The sequence below is a fragment of the Zootoca vivipara genome, chromosome Z (genome assembly GCF_963506605.1).
Source record: "Zootoca vivipara chromosome Z, rZooViv1.1, whole genome shotgun sequence".
NCBI classification, from domain to species: Eukaryota; Metazoa; Chordata; class Lepidosauria; order Squamata; family Lacertidae; genus Zootoca; species Zootoca vivipara.
In genome coordinates, this window is record NC_083294.1 from 16372539 (window position 1) to 16393707 (window position 21169).

General features: G+C 44.7%; 1 protein-coding gene across 3 annotated transcripts; it reads left to right on the plus strand.

Annotated features, from left to right (window-relative positions):
- The first annotated feature begins 1578 nt into the window (after positions 1 to 1578).
- Positions 1579 to 20433, plus strand: WDR5 (WD repeat domain 5). 3 transcript variants are annotated; one of them, XM_035113136.2, is made up of 15 exons: positions 1579 to 1930; positions 3773 to 3932; positions 7990 to 8147; positions 8843 to 8951; positions 9664 to 9737; positions 10225 to 10314; positions 11370 to 11459; positions 12608 to 12691; positions 13248 to 13303; positions 15903 to 15949; positions 16050 to 16125; positions 16895 to 16928; positions 17648 to 17722; positions 17943 to 18030; positions 19292 to 20433. In XM_035113136.2, the coding sequence occupies exons 3-15, from the start codon at positions 8067 to 8069 to the stop codon at positions 19390 to 19392; spliced, it is 1005 nt and encodes a 334-aa protein (XP_034969027.1). In that variant the 5' UTR covers positions 1579 to 1930; positions 3773 to 3932; positions 7990 to 8066; the 3' UTR covers positions 19393 to 20433. The 3 variants fall into 3 exon arrangements, with proteins under 3 accessions (XP_034969027.1, XP_034969025.1, XP_034969026.1); XM_035113134.2 differs by having other exon boundaries at positions 1638 to 1930; positions 7987 to 8147; XM_035113135.2 differs by lacking the exons at positions 1579 to 1930; positions 3773 to 3932 and adding an exon at positions 3939 to 4490 and having other exon boundaries at positions 7987 to 8147.
- Positions 20434 to 21169: the final 736 nt, after the last annotated feature.

The following is a 21169-nucleotide window of genomic DNA, read 5'->3' on the forward strand; positions in this document are numbered from 1 at the left end:
ACTGCAATGCTTCAAGCAGTAGTATGTTACTTCAGATCTACCTGACCAGAGTAGACCTAAAGGCCATATAGTCCAGCGTCCCTTTTCCTACAGCAGCCAGGAGCAACGTAACTCACAACGCATCACTACGTTGCTTGAAAATATCAAATCAAATTCTTCACTAAAAAACAACTTTCCATATACAGTATTACCACAAGATTGAAGGGAATTATAAACATGATCTGCTTGATGCATATAACAAAATAAGGTTGCCATACAATTTAAAAAAGATAGGGCTTAGAAAAGGCATCCCCAAACTGTGGCCCTCCAGATGTTTTGGCCTACAACTCCCATGATCCCTAGCTAACAGGACCAGTGGTCAGGGATGATGGGAATTGTATTCCAAAACATCTGGAGGGCCAAAGTTTGGGGATACCTGGCTTATAATTTCCTTTGGTTGTGTGAATCTGATGTTCTGACAGATAGCAAAAGCAACACTGGACAGCTCAAACGATCATAATGTTAGTTTGTGAGAGGGTAGGTTGTATGCCTGAGTCCCTTTCTAATTCCTGGATCCAACAAGGATTCAATAGCTGTCAAGTTTCTTGGTATGTAATGCCCTCAAAGTATGGGTCATTAAGGTTACAAAGGAAGTGGCTCTGTGCCAGAGGTACTTAGAAAGAGAAAAGCCTGAGCTGAGGTGTGTGAGCCAGAAGCTAGAACCAAATAAGCCATGTGGGAGATACAGCCTGATCTCTGCCTGGGTATCCCAGTTTGTGGCTATGGGAGAAGCAAGACCGTCTTTGGATGCTAATGCTATGAGTCCCTCCATCGTAAGCTCAGGTTCTATACATGTGTAAAAAACCTGATCTCCCTGTGTCTTTAATTGATGTGAGTCATTCTGGAAGACAATAATTGTCTGCAAAGCAGGATAATATTCTGGCATGCACATCATCCCGATCTCTAAGCAGTGTGAGGGATTCCAGGCGCTTACCCAGGGTATTTCATTGAAGCTAAATACTGTATTATGTGGGCTACAGTCTACTACTACATCACATGCATGAACTATTATCTTGAGGTGCAGGAATGCATTTATTTATTTATCCACTCACTCACTCATTCATAGCATACAAATGGTTGGGTGCGGGTGTGAAATTTTAACTATATCACTGATGCAAAATAATTAATACTTTATGCAATGTATAAAGGTAAGGAAAGCTTCTTCTGTCTCGCTCAGTTATACAAGCCTCGTCGCTTCTAATTCGGCCCCTGCCCTGAGAAGGACCGACACGTGTCTTTCTTTTTTTCTTTTTTTTTTTTTTGCCTGCTTCCAACCCATTCGCACATTCAGGCTGCGAACAAAGACGTCGCTCTCTTTCAAGGCGTTTGGCGTCCGCGTTCTTATCCACGCCGCCTGCCTTTTTTGGTTCCTCTGGGCGCTCCGTAGCAGCGCGCTCAGGTCAGCCTGCTCTCCTGACCCCTCTAATCCCCGCCCCTTTTTAAGGTGGGCCTCGTCCGTTTTTGGAAAAGAAAAAGACCATTGTCCCTTTGCGGACACTATACCTTTAAGGGTGGGGCCTCTCTCCCTGGACTGCAACTCCCTTCACGCCTTGGTCTCTGCGCTTAAGGGGCGGGTCGATGGGAATTGTAGTCTGATAACGTCATCGCGGCGAAGCCGGCCCGTGCGTACAGCGCATGCGCTTGGGCCGCCGCCGCTGCTGCTACCGTCGCTTTTCCTCGAGCTGCAGCGAGCGCGGGTTCCGTCAGCGGTGCGTCGCTTTTTCCCAGCCGGGTCCGTTTAGTGCGCCTGCGCGAGGCCCTGGGTATCCCCTCCTCCTCAAGAGAGAGCTTCCGCCGCTTCTGTTACTGCTGCTGCTGCTTCTCCCGCCGAGCGCTGAGGTGAAGGCGGCGGCAGCAGCGGCGAAAGCGGCGCCTCTAGCCGCGCCTTGAGGTGAGTTCGACTGTGGAGGAGAAAAGCGGCGGCGGCACCTCCGCCTCGTTCCCGGAGAGGGGAACCGGATCGCTGAGGAGGGGGGGGGGGGGAGGGAAGGAGGCCGGGGAAGGGGGGGAGAGTCTGGGCCCGCACCATCCGCCCATCCCTCGCTTCCTCGCGGGAAAAGCGCACGCGCGGAGGGGAGAGAGCTGCTCCTGCTGAAGCCTAGTAGCGATTCCTTCGGGGTGGTGAAATGCACGCTGGCGCCCATGCACGCTTCTCCCGCCGTCCTTCCTGCCGCTGCTACTTATGGGCCACCACGGTTAGGCTTCCCGGCGGCCACGATGCTCGGGCTACTCTTCTAAGTAGTGCCATCGATCGCGGTGATGCCCCTCGCGGGAATCCTGGGTAGTGAGTGCCAGCACAGTCGTGGCCATGCTCCCGGTGAGGTTGCTGCTTAGTGCCACCAGAAGTAATAAGGCTGCCGGTGGTGGCACAGGTATGGCGATGAGGTAATGGGTGCCGGGATGCTTGAAGAGGGGACGGTTAAGTAGAGCCCCCAATAGTAATAATGGGTTGCATCCCACGAGGATCTGCTCAGAGCAGACCCATTGCCGTGAATGGGCCTAAGTTAATCCTATGCAGAGTGCGCAGTGGCGCCCCTGCCCTTTCCTTGCGGAGGAAGGGGATTCAGCAGCGTGGAGGGGTGTTCCCTGGGTAGGGTTTGATGAAGTCGCACAGGGATAGGTTGTGGAGAGGTGAGGACTGATAATGAATCCCTGAGGGACCCTAAAAGAGAGAGGGAAATTAGAGAATTCTAACCGTGCACCCAATTGAATATTGGACAGTTAGGAAGATAAGTCGGACCGTGTGGAAACAGAATCATGGAGACCTACTGGGTCCTTTCATGCTGAGGTCTATGTTGTCCTCCCCTCCTTTAATTCTCACAACAGTAATGTAAGGTAGGTTAAGCTGAGAGGAAATCATAGAATCATAAAATTGGAATCAGAGTTGGAAGGCCATCCAACTTCTGTTTAAAAACCTCCAACAAAGGAGAGTCCACCACCTTCCCAGGTAGTCTGTTTCACACCATGAAGCTTACTTTGTTTTTAAAATAATTTTTATTGATTTCTTTTCTCATAACAAATATCCAATATCCTTACTAAACATTCATTTTCCAATTTTCCCCTTCCCTATTGACTTCCCTCAGCTTCCATTTCTGGTTTATTACATAAAATGATACATTCTGCTGTTTGAACATAATACTTCTTGTTCTCTGTAAATAAGATTGTACATGTTTATTTAAATCCTGCCAACAAGTCCATTTATTGTTGTTGTTTCTGCAAATATACTGTAAAAGGTTCTCATTCTTTTAAAAAATCACTATTGTCCTTTTCACAGAGTTTGTTAACTTTGCTAACTCTGCATAATTCATCAACCTTTCTTGCCATATTTTTTTTTTGATGGTACATGAAGCTTACTTTGGACTGCATATACATAGGATCACACTGCTGATGACTTATCTGCCTGGGATTTGTGAGCTGTGGTTTCTGCATTGCGGAGAATTGGACTAGATGACCCTTGGTGTCCCTTCCAACTACAGTTCTAGGATTCTGTGTCCATTAATCCCAGTGGTCCTACTCTTGGGTAGAACTACTGTTGAATAATACCTAATTTTCATAATGAGACTGCTAAGGAACTACTAGTACTGGTATACATCAGTTTTATTGCACTTTGCAGAGCAGTAGCGTTGCCTGGGTTCCTGTTGATTTGAAGGGGAATGTGCAGGAAAACTTCCAGCTCGGTTGTGTTTAGGACTATTGTGTGTGCCATCACAATGATATCCCATCTTTTCTACAGGGAGCTCCTAAGTTCTGCCCACCTCCCTGTTCTATCTGCACAGCAACCTTGTGAAACGTAGGTCAGGCTGAGAGGCAGTGATTGGTCCTCAAGGTCGCAACCAGTGAGCTTCATAGTCGAGTGGAGAATTTGAAGCTCTGAAGTTGCCCCAGCTGTCTTGGTAGGTTTGATCATTATTCCTTTACCTCAGTTTTTTCAGCTCATCAAAATGGGGCAGAGATGGGGGCATCTGTAAGGCACTTAGTTTACTCCAGAGCCTATACTTGGGTAATATTAGCAGCAAGGGTGCCAAAAGAGGGTGGGACTGAATGTGGCCAGGGTAGAACGGGGAATCCCCATAAACATACATTTTCCGATTTCTCCCCTCCCTGTTGACTTTACTCAACTACCATTTCTGGTTTGTTACATCAAATGATACATTCTGCTGTTTGTATACTGTAGTATGTTGTCACATTGTTAAACTTCTTATTCTCTGTAAATAAAGTTGTAAATGTTTATTTAAATCCAGCCATTGAATTGTGCTGCTCAGAAACTGAAGGTCTGTTGAGTTATGTCAGAATGAGGGAGGGAGGGAGCCTCCCTGGGCAGAGGCAGTCTACCTGAGGGAAGGGGAGCGGTTGCTTGGTTGCTTGGTTTTATTCTCATTCTCATTGTGTATTTTGTGTTTTTATGTTGTGAACCACCCTGAGATCTGCCAGGTGAAGGGCAGTATAGAAATGTAAGAAACAGAAACAGAATGTAGGTGTGTGTGTTGGTGTGTGTGACTAAGACTAACCAACTAAAATACCAGATGAAAAAGAATAATAATACATAAACGATGACATAGTGATCGATGGGGGTTATTATTGGGTTATTTTATTTTGATTAAATATATTCTGATCTTTTTTGTGAACCACCCTGAGACCTCCAGGTATAGGGCGGTATATTAATAAAAATAATAAATAAATAAATAATAATAATAATAATAATAATAATTTCTTCTTGTTGTTTCTGCAAATATATTGTAAAAGGTTCCCATTCTTTTTCAAAGTCACTATTGTCCTTTTCACACAATTTGTCCATTAACTTTGCTATTTCTGCATAGCTCATCAACTTTTCTTGCCATTGTGCTTTTGATGGTACTTCTCCGGTCTTCCAGTTTTGCGCTATTAAGATTCTTGCCGCTGTTGTAGCATACATGAATAGGTTCTGTTTTTCTTTTGGCAATTCTTGTCCTAAAATACAGAACAGAAAAGCTTCTGGTTTTTTTAACAAATGTTATCTTCAACATTTCTTAAAATTCATTATATATCATTTCCCAAGAGTAAGTATAACTTTTATATGCACTGAGAAAACAACAAATTTGTGTAACTTGCTTTATTGTGATGTTTGCTTTATTGCGGTAATCTTGAACAGAACCCAAATATTTCTGTGGTATGCCTACAGCTGTTTGTATTACAGGCATCCCCCCCCCCCAACAAAAAATTTAAACAGAGATTAGGTTCTGGGCCCCTGTGTGCATAAGCGGGGGAAAAAATCACGTAAGGGGAGAGCACCCTCTAAAAAGCCTCTAATTGCCTCCCCCCCCCTGCTCTCCAGTTCTCTCTCCCACACACTCTCCACACAATACTCTCTTCAACTAGAGTTGAAGCTTTCGGGCTGTCTGGAGGCTGGAGGACACGTGAAAAAGCGGCGGCCGCTGCACTTCTCTGCCCTCACTGAAGTCCTCTTTGAGCTCTAGAGAGGGTCTTGTTGCAAGCCACAAAAATACTCCAGTTCTGTCCCACCATCTTTTTGTTTATTTCCTAGCGTTGTGCATATACGCGGTCGAGTTGGTCATGCGTAAGGTGGGGCATGTGTGTGTGCGTGTGCGCGCGGCTGTATTAGTGTAGCAATAACGCTCTTAGTAATAATTCTGCTACTAATTGTTGCGATTATTGTTTGTGGTAGTGATAATGCTCCTAGTAATGTTACTACCCCTGTCTATTGAATTATTTAATGTTGGTATTAAAGCAGTGCCAGCAGTAGTGCTAATGCTCTTTCTCCTCCTCCATACCATCCATCATTACCTGCACCCGCAGTAGCAGTAAGACCTTAAGGAGATCCATGTTACTAGGCCCACCTAGTCTATCATCCCTCCTTTCCTAGTGGCTCCTCTTCCTGCCCACCTTCTGTGGGAGAGACTCCCTGTTTGAAACCTTAGAGAGCTGCTGCCAGTTAGTGCAGACATTAGTGGACTAGATGAACACAAGGGTTCATTTGACTTCGTTTAGGACAGCTTTCTGTATTCCTGTGTCTTCTGAACCTCAGCTTGTGGTGTGTTTCCTTCAAACAAGCCACAGCAATAACCAAGGTTTGTTTTTGGCTTACCACTTGTGGTTTGTTCGGAGGAAGCAAAAACAAGAGTCCAGATATGGACAGCCCTTCAAGGCCAACTCTGACTTGTTTTGTCTTTGATAAACGGGAACAAGGTTGAATTTTTTTGAGAAGTGAGTGCTGGTACCCTGCTCATTCTCGATAAACCATAGGTTGTTTTAAAACTGTGGCTTAATGTGACACGACAGTCTCTCTGTGTGTAATATAATACATTGCCTGTACTACACCTTGAGGCAAGAGTCCTGCTATATCTGGTGAAAGCACACCTGTAGCAATGCTGCAGTGAGATGGTTCCCGCTGCAGTAACAGCTCAAATTTCCTAGAATATGAGTGCAGCATTTTATCAGACTTCTTTGGAGACTCAGGCATAGAAGATGGGGTTTTGCTGCAACAGCAAATGACCCTGCCTTATTTAACACCCTCTTTTCTCCCTAGGTGGTTTGCAGGCTGACCTTTAAACTCCCAAACTCTTAATTTAATTTCATTTTGAATCTTACTATTAGCATTTGTTGGTATTGAAAACCCAGAAGACTTCATTTCTTAAATCACCCAGACCTTGCATGTTTGAGGGCCTGACTTCCCAGTTTGACAATAACTTATACATGGCAGTTTGTATTACTTTTGCAGATTTGCACAGATGTGGAATGGGAGGCAAGCTTTACCAGCTTTCTGTTTTAAAAATTTCAAATGGAAAATATGTTTAATGGGGAAAAACAATGAAGTGTCTTAAATTCACTTAAGAATTATATGCAAAATAAGCTGAGTGACTCTGCCATAGCAACTGGGCAGTATTGAATTAACAGTTGTAGTGGGAAAGGAAACCATTGCCTCTGTACAGATCCAAATGAATAGATGTGAAGTTCTTGATGAATCATAGATTGCATCTGCACTGTTAAAGCATGTGGCTTTCCCCAGAGAAATGATGGGAACTGTCGTTTACCCCTTCACAGAGCTGCAATTCCCAGCACCCTCAACATGTTACAGTTCCCAGGATTCTTTGGGGGAAGTTATGGATTTTAAATGTATAGAATAGATTTGACCTCAGTTGTTTCTCTCTGGACCCTGCCTTTGAAATTGTTTTGCTTAGGTCTGGTCACCTCAAGATCAGTGGCATAGTGTCCTTTCAGATTGAAATGTACTACTGGGTCTTTATTTAAAAAAATACTGCCTTTTTCTGATGTCAGATTTGTGCCAGTGACTCCCTTGTGCAGGGACTAGGTGTAGCATGCAGAAGAGTCCTGGTAGTAGATCACTGCATATGCTGTGTTTGGGTCTGAATAGAGACAATGGTTTCTTCTTTGTCTTTGCTGCCACAGTCTACTGTGGCTACCCCCCTGGAAGTTATTTTTGGAAAAAGCCAGTGCAGAACAGGAGAGTAAGTGTTGAAGGACAAAGCCCTGGAGTAGGACTGGTAACTTGCTTAAAAGCCAACCCCTAATTTCTCTCCTGCCTCTCCAGTCAGCCCGTACACAAACACTAAAGAATTTATAACATCAGCTTTAGGAGACTGTCATCACAGTCCAAGAGATGGTCACTACAAAGTGTGATAATGGCTTTAAGAAGCTTTAAAAAGTGTCCTTGGGCATGATTGAACCTCCATGTTCAAAGATGCTCTACCTTGGAATATCAGGTGCTGGTGAGCAAATGGGAAGGCTGTTGCAGGATGTGGTAGGCTGTGGTCTGATCCAGCAGGACTCATGTGGGTTGAAGGTGTATTGGTGCAATGGGTCTCTGGTTTTAATTTGGGGCTTGTGTGCGTGATTTGTTCCTTGGCTGCCTTAAGTTTGGAAAACCATTCTTTGTTGATCCTTAGTAAGCTCTGCATCACAAAAATGTTTCCCCTTCTCCCCATTTTCTAGTAGGAGACACCCTCCTTTGAATTGGCTTGCACTTCCATCCCGCGAAGTGCCCAGATCCTGGCTTGCTAGTTTTCATAGCCATGGCAACGGAAGAGAAGAAGCCAGATTCAGAATCAACCAAAACACAATCAACACCCTCCTCTTCAACCAATCAGAGCAAGGTGTGTGTCAGGGCTTCTGGGCTGTAATTGTGTCTGCAAGTTCAAATATTCTGAACATGGTAAACTCTTGTGTATGGACTTGATTTTGTGGGGGCGTGTTTGTTGGATACTGTTCATTTAAGAACCCAAACCCAGCTCCGGCTCTTCTGGCACTAGAGGCAGATCTAGATTCATTCATAAGGATCTAACTGCCATGCTGTTTTCTGTTGCCTGCTTATAGATTGCCTCTCTTTGGAAAGTATCCAAAGGGATTGTAAGGGAAAATTTGGGATCCAGCTCTTTCCAAGCATCTAACACAGGCTTCCTCAAACTCTGCCCTCCAGATGTTTTTGGCCTACAACTCCCATGATCCCTAGCTAGCAGGACCAGTGGTCAGGGATGATGTGAATTGTAGTATCAAAACATTTGGAGGGCTGAGTTTGAGGTAGCCTGATCTAACACAACACAGAAGGGTTGTTAGAGGTCAAATTAAACTTGATCATTTTGATTAGGTCTGGCCTCCATCCATCTTGGTCTCCCTTCTCTTTGAGTATTTCTGACTGTTTCCTGAATAACTGTTGGGTTTGGATCCTGCCTGCCTGGGACATCAATAACAGGTGCTTTGGCAGGCCACAGCATGCTGAGTCAGACTCAGAGAGTTTTGCAAGTTTTGTAGGGCTGTGCTTGAAGCATCTCTTGTGGTTTTCTTTTCTCAGCCTGCCCCTGTAAAACCAAACTATGCCCTGAAGTTCACACTGGCAGGACACACAAAAGCTGTCTCATCAGTGAAATTCAGTCCCAATGGGGAGTGGCTGGCCAGTTCTTGTAAGTATCCATTCCGCATGGTCAAGAGGGATCCTTTCCTGACTCCTATTCACATTTATTTCTAGGGCTGTTTCCCAGTTTAAGAAATCGAGTGTTCATTGTGTCAGCACATGCATCAAACAAGCATTTGTTTTTTTTAGATTACTGTATGTGTTCTTGGGGCAAAGATTAGGCATTCTCTCCTGTCTGAGAGGGTGGGAATGGACCTTATACATGGTCCATTCTGGTCAGGGTATCATCAATACTGACTGGTAGCAGATCTCCAGGATTTCAAGTGGGGAGTTATTTTCCAACTCTACCTCAGTTTGCCAAGTATTGAACCTGGAACCTTCTGCATGCGAAGCAGATGCTCTTCCAGAGTGAATTCCCCTTTTTAGATGGTTCTTGCCATCGCTAATTTCTCACTTGGAACTTCATGTACACTATGAAAACTAAAGCTACACCAAGAGAAACTGAATTTATATGCCTTGTGCAAGTCAAGTACAATGTGCCTCAGATGTGAGAGGCATGAAAATTATTCTGCTAATATCATATGTTGGTGGGCTGTATTTATGTATTCACTTAAACAAATGCATCTTTATAACCCCCATCTTCTCTAAAAAGAGTATAATCAGAGTTCAAAAATACCTGCATGGCCCCCCCCACCCTTACGTTGCAGGGTCAAGGTGCCTAAAATAATTTCTATTGGTGGATTCTCTTCTCTCTTTTTTAGCGGCTGATAAGCTTATAAAAATCTGGGGTGCCTATGACGGCAAATTTGAGAAAACCATATCTGGCCACAAGCTGGTGAGTACCTCCCAATTAATAAGGGGACTGGTTGAAGTGCTTGTTGTAGAGTTAACTGGACAAGTGCCTCAAGATGTAACAGCGGCTTCTGCCTATGCAAATAAGGAATAAGTGGCTGGGGATTTTTAACCATCTTCTTGCCTGGAGGGATTTAGCCTATGGGGGCATGGGTAATAGGTTACAACAGTTGCTCACTTCAGAAGTAGATCGTTCACCATTTCTGTTGCTTGGGTTGTTTGGTGAGAAAAGTTCATTGCAAAATAGTACATGAGAGAGAAGGAGTTGTTTGGCTAACCCCTTTTTGTTTTCTGTTATGCTCTGCTGCATGGAGGGAGGGTTTTTTTTTTGCTAGAGGGAGCATTTAGAAATATTATCCTATTTACAGTCTGCATTTGTAACTACCTCATTCTGTGTAAATTGTACACAGTTTATCAGTTAAACACAGGTGAATGACTTTTTGTAAAAAACTAAACATTATCTGTTGCAGGGAATCTCTGATGTTGCTTGGTCATCTGATTCAAACCTTCTTGTATCTGCTTCAGATGACAAAACTCTCAAAATTTGGGACGTGAGCTCGGTAAGAAGCTTGTAGCTGCATCCCCTACTTGTTTTGCTTACCACTCAGGCATCTTGGAGAGCCTTAACTGGATTCTAATATGACTATCTATCTATAATGGTGCTCCTGATCCAGCTAAACTCACTTCTGACTTTTCATGCACTGAATCACAAATTCAGCTTTATCACGACTTCTAGGTTTTCCTGTCCATTGACCTGAGTCTGCTCTTGGTAGTTAAAAGGCCAGATTAAAAGTTCAAAATAAATTTACCTTAATTTATATCCTGTTCATTTTACAAAATGTTGCCAGCAGTCTGTGCATAACAAATACATAAAAACTACCTGTGTGGTTAAAATAAATCTTTATGGGGTCCGTCCTGATAATTCAGACAATGTCAGAGACCCATTTTAGGCAGTAATATAATCCGTTTTGTGTGTGGATTATTATTATTAACAGTCCAAACTATAAAATACCTTCACCCCTTAATGCGGACCTGGCCACCAGATATATAGCCTTTAAAAATCTTAAAACTGCTGTACTGTATCTAACACACATTTTCCTTCTCGTGGGTATTTATGTTCCTGACAACAAAAAGAAGTTTGTGTTAGCTAAACTTTGAGAGCTGTAGTGTACATATTTTCATTGAAATGTGCATGGATAGCAAAGCATTTTTTTAAGGCCAAGATTTGTGAGTTTGTCTTAACACAGTTGTTTTGCAGGCTGAATAGTTTTAAAATGCAGTTCCCTTTTTGGTTAACTTTTTGAAGGGAAGATATAGGAATTCCCTTCCTGCATTGCTGGCTCATTAAATTTGTTAGTGGTCCATTCCACTAATGGTGCTGTGGTCACTTAACATCGGGGGATGGGGAGCAGGGACATCCTGCAGATGTAGCTTTGTCTCCAGGTGAGCTGACACTGGTTCTCTCCCACCCAGTAGCTGAGCATTTTAAACTTGAGTCCCAGTCCAGTGTGTCTTATCTCTTGTGTCTGCACCATATGGTGCTACATTCCTCACTGTGCAGCCAGTCCTAAGAATATGGAGCTCTGGCCCATTTACTGTTTTATTATCTTTTTAGGGGAAATGCTTGAAAACCCTGAAGGGGCACAGCAACTATGTCTTCTGCTGCAATTTCAACCCACAGTCCAACCTCATTGTCTCAGGATCGGTGAGCATTTCCTTTTGCTGAAAAGAGGCAGTGGGTCGCTCTTGCTATCTCTTTCATAAGACAAAATGGTGGGCCAAGCTCTGACTCAAATCTCTAGCTGTGTTGCAGCAGGCATTAACTGTTTCATTTCAGGGCATCATGGTGCTGGTAGGATACAGTTTCCTCTTGCCATGGCAGATATTCAACTAATGTATTGGGGGGCGGGGAGAAGAGAAGAGAAATATTGGCCAAGCATCTGCTCTGTTGTTGATTTCATCAGTGAACACACCATTGTGATATTTGAGTCAGAAAGGTAGAGTCCACAGGCCTATAAAGCACACAGGCTTATACAGAGGCATTTCCTTACCTTAGGTTTACACAGGTGCAGAACAGGTGCAAGGAGAACAGGGTGCCTGCTCCTTGCCAGGCTAGCTTAAAGCTGAGTTTTTCCTGCACAAGCATTATTGGCACATTCTTAAAACAGTCTGAGGAAGCAGGTGATCCTAATAACTTCCTTTCACACTCCTTTACAGAATTTACATCTCTTCACGTGTTAGCTATCTATTAAAGCATATACTGTAATTTCCATTAACTTCCAAAATGCATAAAGATGACAAGCCATTTGGATCTGGGCCTCCTGCTGAAAGGCAGGAGTAAGCTCTGTCTATCTCTGCTTTTTGTGAGTTGGGTGTCCCTGCAGTGCACTCTATAGAGCAGCTGCTATATAGGACAGGTAGCTTGTGATGCTCCAGGACGGTTGGAAAGCCCCCCCCCCCCGGTTGTTAATTTAGTCCCAGGGTGGACCTTCACTTTCTGTCTCTGCTGTAGCTCAAACTTGGATGTTCTGTGCAATGGCTGTGTAACAGGACAGCAAGGAGAAGGAACAAAAATTGGTAATAAAACTGTTTTTGCAGTAGAGGTAGTGTTGTTCATAAAATCTCAACTGTGCAATAAACCTTGCCCTGATTTCACACAGAGGTGCTTGAACAGTGACTTCTTGCTTTGGAAAGAGGAGAGATGATGGAACCTGATTCTAGGTTTCTTGTGAAGATATTAACCACAAAGAAATCTTGTCCCTGATTTTGTCAATGGAGTTCCTTTACAAGTAGTTGAAATTTTAAGAGACAATACTGAAGTCTTCTGAGTTTATTCCTTTGTTTTGTCTCCAGTTTGATGAGAGTGTGAGGATATGGGACGTCAAAACCGGGAAGTGCCTAAAAACCCTGCCAGCCCATTCTGACCCGGTTTCAGCGGTAGGTCCTCTTGGGATGAGTTGAGATGAGCTGGGCTGTCCCTTATGTTCCCCTGCTCCCGCCCCGCCCTGTGACAAAGTTGCCTGCCACCTGCCAGTAACATTTCAAGCTTCTTGAGTGAACTCCTGGTCTTCCAGGCTGAGCAAGTGGAGTAAAATATTGCTGCTGCCATCGCCTTGTTTGGCTAATGGTTTAGCAGTGTCAGCTGGGGAGGAAAGCTTGCCCTGCTAGATGTGAAATCCTTCCTACATCTGATGCTTACTCCATAGGAATACAACACTCCATGCCACAGCAGTCTTTGGCTCCAGGTGGATGTTTTACACCTTACATTCTGCAGTAAATGTTCAGCAAACTGGCAGAGTCTCTTAAAGAGCAGCAGTGTATTTAAATTGGGTCTTGATATGGGGGGCATTCTGGCACCAACCTTAGGGAATTTTCTTCCTGAAAAAGGTGCCTTGTACCACAGATGCAATATTGCCTCTTGGTAAGCCACCAAAATAATGTTTATTTATGTGTGGCAGTATAAATTCAATTAATAATAAATTCTTGCCTCCAGGTGCATTTTAACCGTGATGGCTCCCTGATAGTGTCCAGCAGCTATGATGGCCTCTGGTAAGTGGGAGAAGGAGAGAAGGCTGGGTTTAGATCCTGAGTTTTTGAGGTGGGGGCATTCAGCCACCCGAGGAATGATGAGTAGAGAATGGGTCCCTCTGTCCAGAATTCTGACTTAATTTCCAGCCCCTTCCTCCAACCCCCCCAAGAGGCAGCTCTTTTGTTCTCCTGCCGCTAAACTGGCTCAGACTGGCTGTATCTTAAATATTGATAATTTTAAGCCTCAACATTGGAAGAATAGGCTAAGAGATGTGTGTGCACATGTGTGTGTGCACACATGTGCTGTGTATGTGGGAGATCTGCGTCACTTTTAATTATTTAATCTGATAATTATGCAGGTTCTGACCTGTAAAAAAAGAAAAAGGAGCTGTCGCACAGTGTGTATGGGAACACACAGCTTTCACGCAGAAGATCCCTGCAGCATTTATAATCATCGTTTATTTATATGTCATCTTTACATAGTTATACCATTCTCAGGTCAGCTTACAAAAGACTTACGTACCGTGTTTCCCCGAAAATAAGACAGTGTCTTATATTTATTTTTCCTCAAAAAGACACACTATGGCTTATTTTCGGGGGGTGTCTCCATCAGGAAGGAGGCTCTGGGCAGGGACGTCTTTCCCATAGACATTAGTGGCGCGGGGCAAGCTTCCTTCCCGCCCCTTGGCTGCTTTTGTATGCTTCTTTGTTGCTGCCTGCCGCACTTCCTCGTGTTGGTGGCGCCACGTCAGGAGTGGGCAGGGCGGCTGTCCTCCGGCATCCGCCCGCTCCAGAGGAGAGTGCTGGACAGCGAAGGGGCCCGTCGGCTGACAGCTGCCCCCCCTTTGGCCTTTGCATTTAAAAAGCGGTGGGTATGCACTGCAGCGCTTGCCTCGCCCGCCCTCCTTCCGCACCTGAGGAAAGGGCAGCGGAGCGAGCGGCGAGCTCCCCTTTGAGTACCTTCCCCCTCCCGCCTGCCCCTTCCTGTGATTCTTCCGGCCGCATTCCGGGCACACACACCATGTGAAGCATGTCGGCGACCGGGGACTGCACTTCAGAGCGAAGCCTATTGTGGATGTGGGTAGAGGTGTGGGGGGGAGAGCAGCGAGGAGAAGGAAAACTGTGCGGTGGCGGCAGCTCTGGGTGCGCGGCCACCAAGCCAGCGGCAAACATCTGCCTGACTTCACAGCAGCCTCTGGCACCGCTGGGACAGACAGGGCCGGCGCCTAGTTGCTGCGCACTCGTAAGTGGCGCGTTCGCTGCTCAGGAGGGAAAGAAACTTTTAGATGTCGTTGTTCACCTGCCTTTCTTGCCTTGCTCTGAGGCAGCGGGAGGTGAGTGCCCTGAGGAAGCCGCTCGGAGTGCAGGGTGGCGGCGGCACTGAGGGAAGGGCAGAGAGAGGAACTGGAACTGTTTGCCGCAAGAAGGAAGCGGCAAAGGGTGGACGAGGAAGCGTGCGCGAGGTCCTCGTGGTTGGCTTTGGGGCTCAGGAGAAGGCGCAGCCTCTCAGCCCCTTCATTTCTCCCGCAGCAGAGCTCGGTGCTGCCAACTTGTGCAGGGACACCCCATGTCCTCGGGACAAGCAAGCAACTGCAGGAGGAGGGCAACTTCTGAGAAATTTCCGTGAAGTGCCTGTGCAGTTGATCGCACATGCCTGCCGTTCACTTTCCCCATTGGCTAACAACAGCCCCACGTGGAGTTGAGACGGAGCTCTGCCAAAGAAACCAAGGGCAGGCCGGCTAGCCCCTCCCTGAGATAATCGCTCGGATGGTTGCTTACATTCCTTCCCCTCTCTGGGCGTGGCGCGGCATGGCAGAGGGCAGCGAGCTGTTGTTGGGAGGCGCTGTGTCCATGTCTTATTTTCGGGATATGTCTTATATTGCGCAAATGCTTAGAAATCCTGCTATGGCTTATTTTATGGCTACGTCTTATTTCAGGGGAAACACGGTAATTATAAAAAAAACCAACCATATTCAGTCATAAACAATACATGATAACTTTTCAATAAATTTTGAAGGATTTATTTTTTTACAGAAAACCCAAACAATTCATAAAAGGTCTAATAATAAAGATAGAAAAGCCTAATTCCATTAACAGCAAAGCTTATTCACACAAGCTTATTCACACACACATATCCTGATTAAATCTTGACACCCTCAACAGAGACACCGTCATGTCCCACCCCAAAAGTCTCTAGGCCAGGCATCCCCAACCTTTGGCCCTAGAGATGTTTTGGACTACAATTCCCATCATCCCTGACCACTGGCCTTGTTAGCTAGGGATCATGGGGGTTGTAGGCCAAAACATCTGGAGGGCCGCAGGTTGGGGATGCCTGCTCTAGGTCCTGCAGGACTTACATTTAAGATGATCTCTGGCCCCTTCAGTAGCAGCAGCGCTTGCAGGACTCATTTTGAGCCCTCTCAGGCCAGGTGGGAATAGCTCAGCAAAGCAGGGAGCAGGTCACCAGCAAATACTGTCCTTCTGCAGTTAAGAGCAGTAGCTATACCAACTGTCTGATCCTCTGCTTTTGCCAAATGTGTGTGTTGTCCCCCTAGTTTCTCTCTTCCAACCATGGTTTTTTGTTGCCTTACTAATGGTGACTTTCATCTTCACCTTGCAGCCGAATCTGGGATACAGCATCAGGACAGTGTTTGAAAACACTGATTGGTAGGTTTTTTGTGTGCATGCTCCAAAGGCCCCTGTTAACGTATCCCACAATAATAGCCTTTCAGATGAAAATGATGGTTTCTCTTTTCCTTCGCTGCAGATGATGACAATCCTCCTGTGTCTTTTGTGAAGTTCTCTCCCAATGGCAAATATATTCTAGCGGCAACGTTGGACAAGTAAGAGTCAAGGGGTGTTGTGCTGCTTTTTCAGAGCAAATAACTAATTATGGTGGCAGGGTTTCTCAGCTTTATCAAAGAAACAAAACTTCCAAATTCAGGGGCATTATACCTCCTGATTTACTAGATCACAACCGTACATATTTAAACATTAGCTAAACTAACACAACAGCCTGGAGAAAGAAGTGTGTGCAGCCATAACCATCCAGACAGCTTTGAATATGTTTCTGCATATATATTGCGTTCTCATTTTTCTGGCCAATTTGAAACCTAAGATAAAAGGCCACTCTTTCAGTGCCAGGGATCCATTCTGGAAGATGGGAAGTAGCGGTGGGAACAGAGTGATTGTGAGGGCAAGTTGCTGAAAGGGTGAACTGTGAGAGTTCAGAAGCTTATATTATCTCCAGTGAGGAGGGAGTTGAACAGATATCTGAGTGGGGGAGGTGCAATGAGCTCACAGAAAAAATGGCCACTGCGATACAAAGGATGGCAATGGGAGAGAGAAGTCACTCTAAAGTTTAGACAAGAGAGGAAAGTCTCATCTAAACTGTAGAGTGACTTCTCTTTCCCATTGCCATCCATTGTATCGCAGTGGAAAGTCTCTTCTGTAGGTAAAGAAATAAAATATGATAGACATTTGATGAAGAAGCTTAAAACTAGCAGATAGTTGCTTTATATAGGCATGAGGATATATGAAACATCTGAACACCCTAGAAGCCTAGATACTATTTTAAAGTATTGTGCTTCATTTCCCTGTCTTTTGCTCCAGCACTCTTAAGCTTTGGGACTACAGCAAAGGAAAGGTGAGTCTTGATATTTTCCTCAACAGTGAACTTACTAGGGGAAGTCTTTTTAATAAATGTTGCGGTTGGCTGGTTGGTCCCCCCCCCCTTTTACTTACAGTCCAAATCTCTATGTGTGTTAACTTGCTGGGTTCAGTAGGGCTTACTCCCTAGTAAACATTATAAGACTGCAGCCATAAGTTATTATTGCAATTTTTCATTTATTTCATTTCTTTACCGCTTTATATTTTTAAGAAAAAAATCTCAAAGTGATTTACAGCACATTAAAATAACAATCCACAGTAAAACATTACTGAAGAAAGTAAAACAAGTAAAATGTGAAATTAAAAATGTGTCACTGGAGTGAATTGTGCATTGATTCACATGCTTTGGGGGGGAGCAGGGAAAGATTACTGTAATTGGTAAAATGTCCCACTGAATTGTTAAATATATTAACGCTGACAATATACACAATTCATTTTTTGCTTTGCTATCTTGAAAAACAAAAACAAAAAAGCCCAAAGGTGACTATAATGGCACCCGCAACCTACGTTTAAGGGGCCATTTGACAAATAACTTACACATCTGAGTTTCTAACACTGGTGAGCACAGGTTGCTGGATCCAGCATCTAAGCTCCTCTTATGTTCTGTTGTAAAGCTCAGTCAAGGAAATGTACCCGAGGGGTTCCTTTTCTGCCTCTGACTTCTGTGGTGTATTCTGTGTTCTTTTTACATTCCAGTGCCTAAAGACCTACACAGGCCACAAGAACGAGAAGTACTGCATCTTTGCCAACTTCTCCGTTACTGGTGGAAAGGTGAGAATTTCTTTTTCTGGGTTGCTGTGGAAAGGGTTTTGAGCTTAAATCTACAAAGTCAACTCATGGTTTTGCTTTGAAAGTAAACGGATGCTCAGTCCTTCTAAACTCTTCTCTAGAGTTCATTAATAATAATTCCTGCATGCATCATTTTAGTTGGCCTGGGGTGTAGGTTGCTCTTTCCCCCCATTTTAATACATTTGTTTTCTCCCTCATTTAGTGGATCGTGTCTGGTTCAGAGGACAACCTGGTTTACATTTGGAACCTCCAAACAAAAGAAATTGTACAGAAGCTGCAAGGGCATACAGGTGGGAGGACCCAGAATATTTTAAGTGGTTTACCTCTGAGTGGTGTGAACTCACAACTATTTTGGACTGCTTACTTAGCTAGTAAAGCAAGCCCTGACTAAATAATATTCCCCCCAGCAAGCATTCCCCTCCAGTGTCTGAGGTCTTGTAGAGGGGTTGCTCTAAAAGTGTGTTGAAGATGGCTTTGGTACAGAAATTCTGTCATGGGTGTGTCCTTGACTTTAAAAGAGTAATTGTATTTGATTAATCAAGAAGATTTCTTATCCCTCATAATCAGTTCACAGTAGAATACAGTGGACTCTCTGGATCAGGGGTCAGCAAACTTTTTCAGCAGGGGGCCGGTCCATTGTCCCTCAGACCTTGTGGGGGGCCGGACTATATTGTGAAAAAAAATATGAACAAATTCCTGTGCCCCACAAATAACCCAGAGATGCATTTTAAATAAAAGGACACATTCTACTCATGTAAAAACACCAGGCAGGCCCCACAAATAACCCAGAGATGCATTTTAATAAAATGACACATTCTACTCATGTAAAAACATGCTGATTCCCGGACCGTCTGCAGGCTGGATTTAGAAGGCGATTGGGCAACATCCGGCCCCCGGGCCTTAGCTTGGGACCCCTGCTCTGGATACAAACTTAATTCATTCCGGGGGTCCATTCACACTGAAAATTACGTAAATAGAGTTCACGATTAAGCACTTATGCGCATATGCAAGGTGCACAGAGTGCTTCTGCGCATGCGTGCATGGCGAAACCCAGAAGTATACACTTCCAGGTTTGCCATGGCTGTAACCCGAAGATTCTGTATCCAGAGGGATATTTAAGTAGAGGTACGACTGTATACAATTTTAAAAATTATTACAACTATAAAATGCACAGAAACCTTTCTAAGTGGAACAGAACAGTGTAAATTCATCCTACTGAATGAATTTCCTTAACTATCAAAAGATAAGGTTGGTAAGCAATTAGGGCAGGTCCATTATAGCTTAGTGGTTAGAACATCTGCTTTGCATGCAGATGGTCCCAACTTCAACCCCCAATCTCCTGGTAGGGATGGGAGAGATTCCTGCACGAAACCTTGGAAAGCCACTGCCAGTAAGTGCAGACAGTACTGAGCTAGCAGCAAATTATTTGTGGGTTTGTTTTGCAGGTTGCCTTCAACAATAGTCCACTCACCCGAGCAGATTGATTTTTTTGTTTGTTTACTAAATCACTGGGTGACCATGTCTTTTGTTGTCGTCTGTCTCTCCCAACAGATGTTGTGATCTCTACAGCTTGCCATCCAACGGAGAACATCATTGCCTCAGCAGCTCTAGAAAACGACAAAACAATTAAACTTTGGAAGAGTGACTGTTAAAATGCTTTCAGCATCACTTCAGAGACTGCTGGGGGGGTGTCTGGAAAACATGGGGGTATTTTGTGTTTGTGTTTTTTGAAGACCCATTTGCCAGGAAACAAAGCAACCTTTGAGAAGATGATGTCTCCTAGTCTTTGCCCAAAGAACTTCTCTCTTTGGCTTGTCTCCAAACTGGGCAAATATAGTTTTTTTTGTTGGGGGGGGGGGGAATAATAAAAAGGTTCTGTTCTGTTTGAATTGGTGGCTTTTCCTACTGGGAAGCCATTAACTATTCTCTCCTTGGAGAATAAGATGGCATCCTCATTCCTTGGAGGGAACTCTTGTCTCCTAATAGCAACCACCGCCAAGTCATAAACTTACAAAGAATCTGGATATGTTAACATTTTTTAAAGAAAAAGAAAAAAGATCCAGGCAGGTAGGCCCTAGTACATAAAACTTTAAATAGAAGAGCCATGGTGGCTCATTACTAAAGGCAAATTTTCCAATTTTAGTATATGTGCTGCCGAAGCGAGCACACTAAAGGCAATTTTTTTAACGTGACCAAACAAGTGTTCTTTTGCCTTGCGCCTATTCTCATTTCCCACCCATCCAAGTTTCCAGAACCTGTGACTAAATCACCCTTTCTTTGTCCTTCTGTGTAATGCACCCTGTTCATCATGCTCTCCGATAGATGCTACTTGACAGTAAAAGTCTATTCACGCTTTTCACCCCACCCCAAATTATCTGTTCAACCTCTGTCCTCCAAAGTCTTTGCTTGTGGCTTTTTGTTTGTTTTTACTTTAAAAAAATATTCTGACAAATTTCACAAACTCTGTACAGTTATTTCAGTGTAAAAAAACAAAACGAAAACACTTTTTTTATCTTGGAAACCTCACTGTATGAGCTTGTATTTGCTAATGCTATGGCTTTATTCTATCCCCCTCCTTCCACATTGGTATATTCCTTTTCTACCCTTTCTTCCCTCTCCTCTGCGCTTATCAATATTTTACACATCAAACCTGGTTACCATATGCACAATAAAAAGGTGGGCTTTTTTGTGAATTGGTTGTCATTCAAGTGGACTGCTGTACAGTGTCTCTGGATGTGTCCCCTGCCAATTCCTTGTATGGGGCACAATTCCTTGGGGTCACAGCTGATTGCCTCGTGACCTGCTTCCAAAGACAAAACCAGTGTGGGTTAACCTTTTTTTCTTTCATTGCAGAGGAAGGAACTGAAGACAAAATTATTATACACTAGTCTCATTCAGCCCATTAAGAAAACGGGCACTAGAGGTGCAACGGGGCCGCGGCCTTCCCTCACTTTCTGCGCTCGGCCCCAGGGCGCGCCGGGAACGCAATTAAACAAAGCGCTCTCCCATCGTGTCCCGCGGCCGAGCGCAGAGAGGAAGGGAAGGCCGCGGCCCGCCGCTCCTCCCACGGGCTAGGTAGGGTTGTCAAGAGGTGGCGGCGGCGGACCAAGATGGCGGCATCAGGCTCCAGGGCCGCGGCGGCCCCGGAGCCCAATGCCGCCATCTTGGTCCGCCGCTGCAGGGGGACGGGAGGCAGAGGGTTGAGGGGGGGAGAGAACGTGCGTGTGTGTACGTCCCGCCTCGTCCAGTCCCTGTGTCCGTGGGGCACATGCGCATTAGCGCGGACACAGGGACACAGGGACTGGACGCAGAGACACAGGGACTTTATTATATAGGATTCAGATTTATTACATGCTCTTTCCCATCTCTTCCCAAGGCAGGTTACATTTTAAAAATCGGTGTTAAATTCAGCCATAGGAGTAGGGTGGG

Bases quoted from the DNA above. Each gene is read 5' to 3' on its own strand.
- WDR5 (XM_035113136.2), top strand. From the start codon at position 8,067: ATGGCAACGGAAGAGAAGAAGCCAGATTCAGAATCAACCAAAACACAA. The intron at 8,148-8,842 runs GTGTGTGTCAGG...TTCTTTTCTCAG, and splicing joins CTTCAACCAATCAGAGCAAG to CCTGCCCCTGTAAAACCAAA. The intron at 12,692-13,247 runs GTAGGTCCTCTT...TCTTGCCTCCAG, and splicing joins ATTCTGACCCGGTTTCAGCG to GTGCATTTTAACCGTGATGG.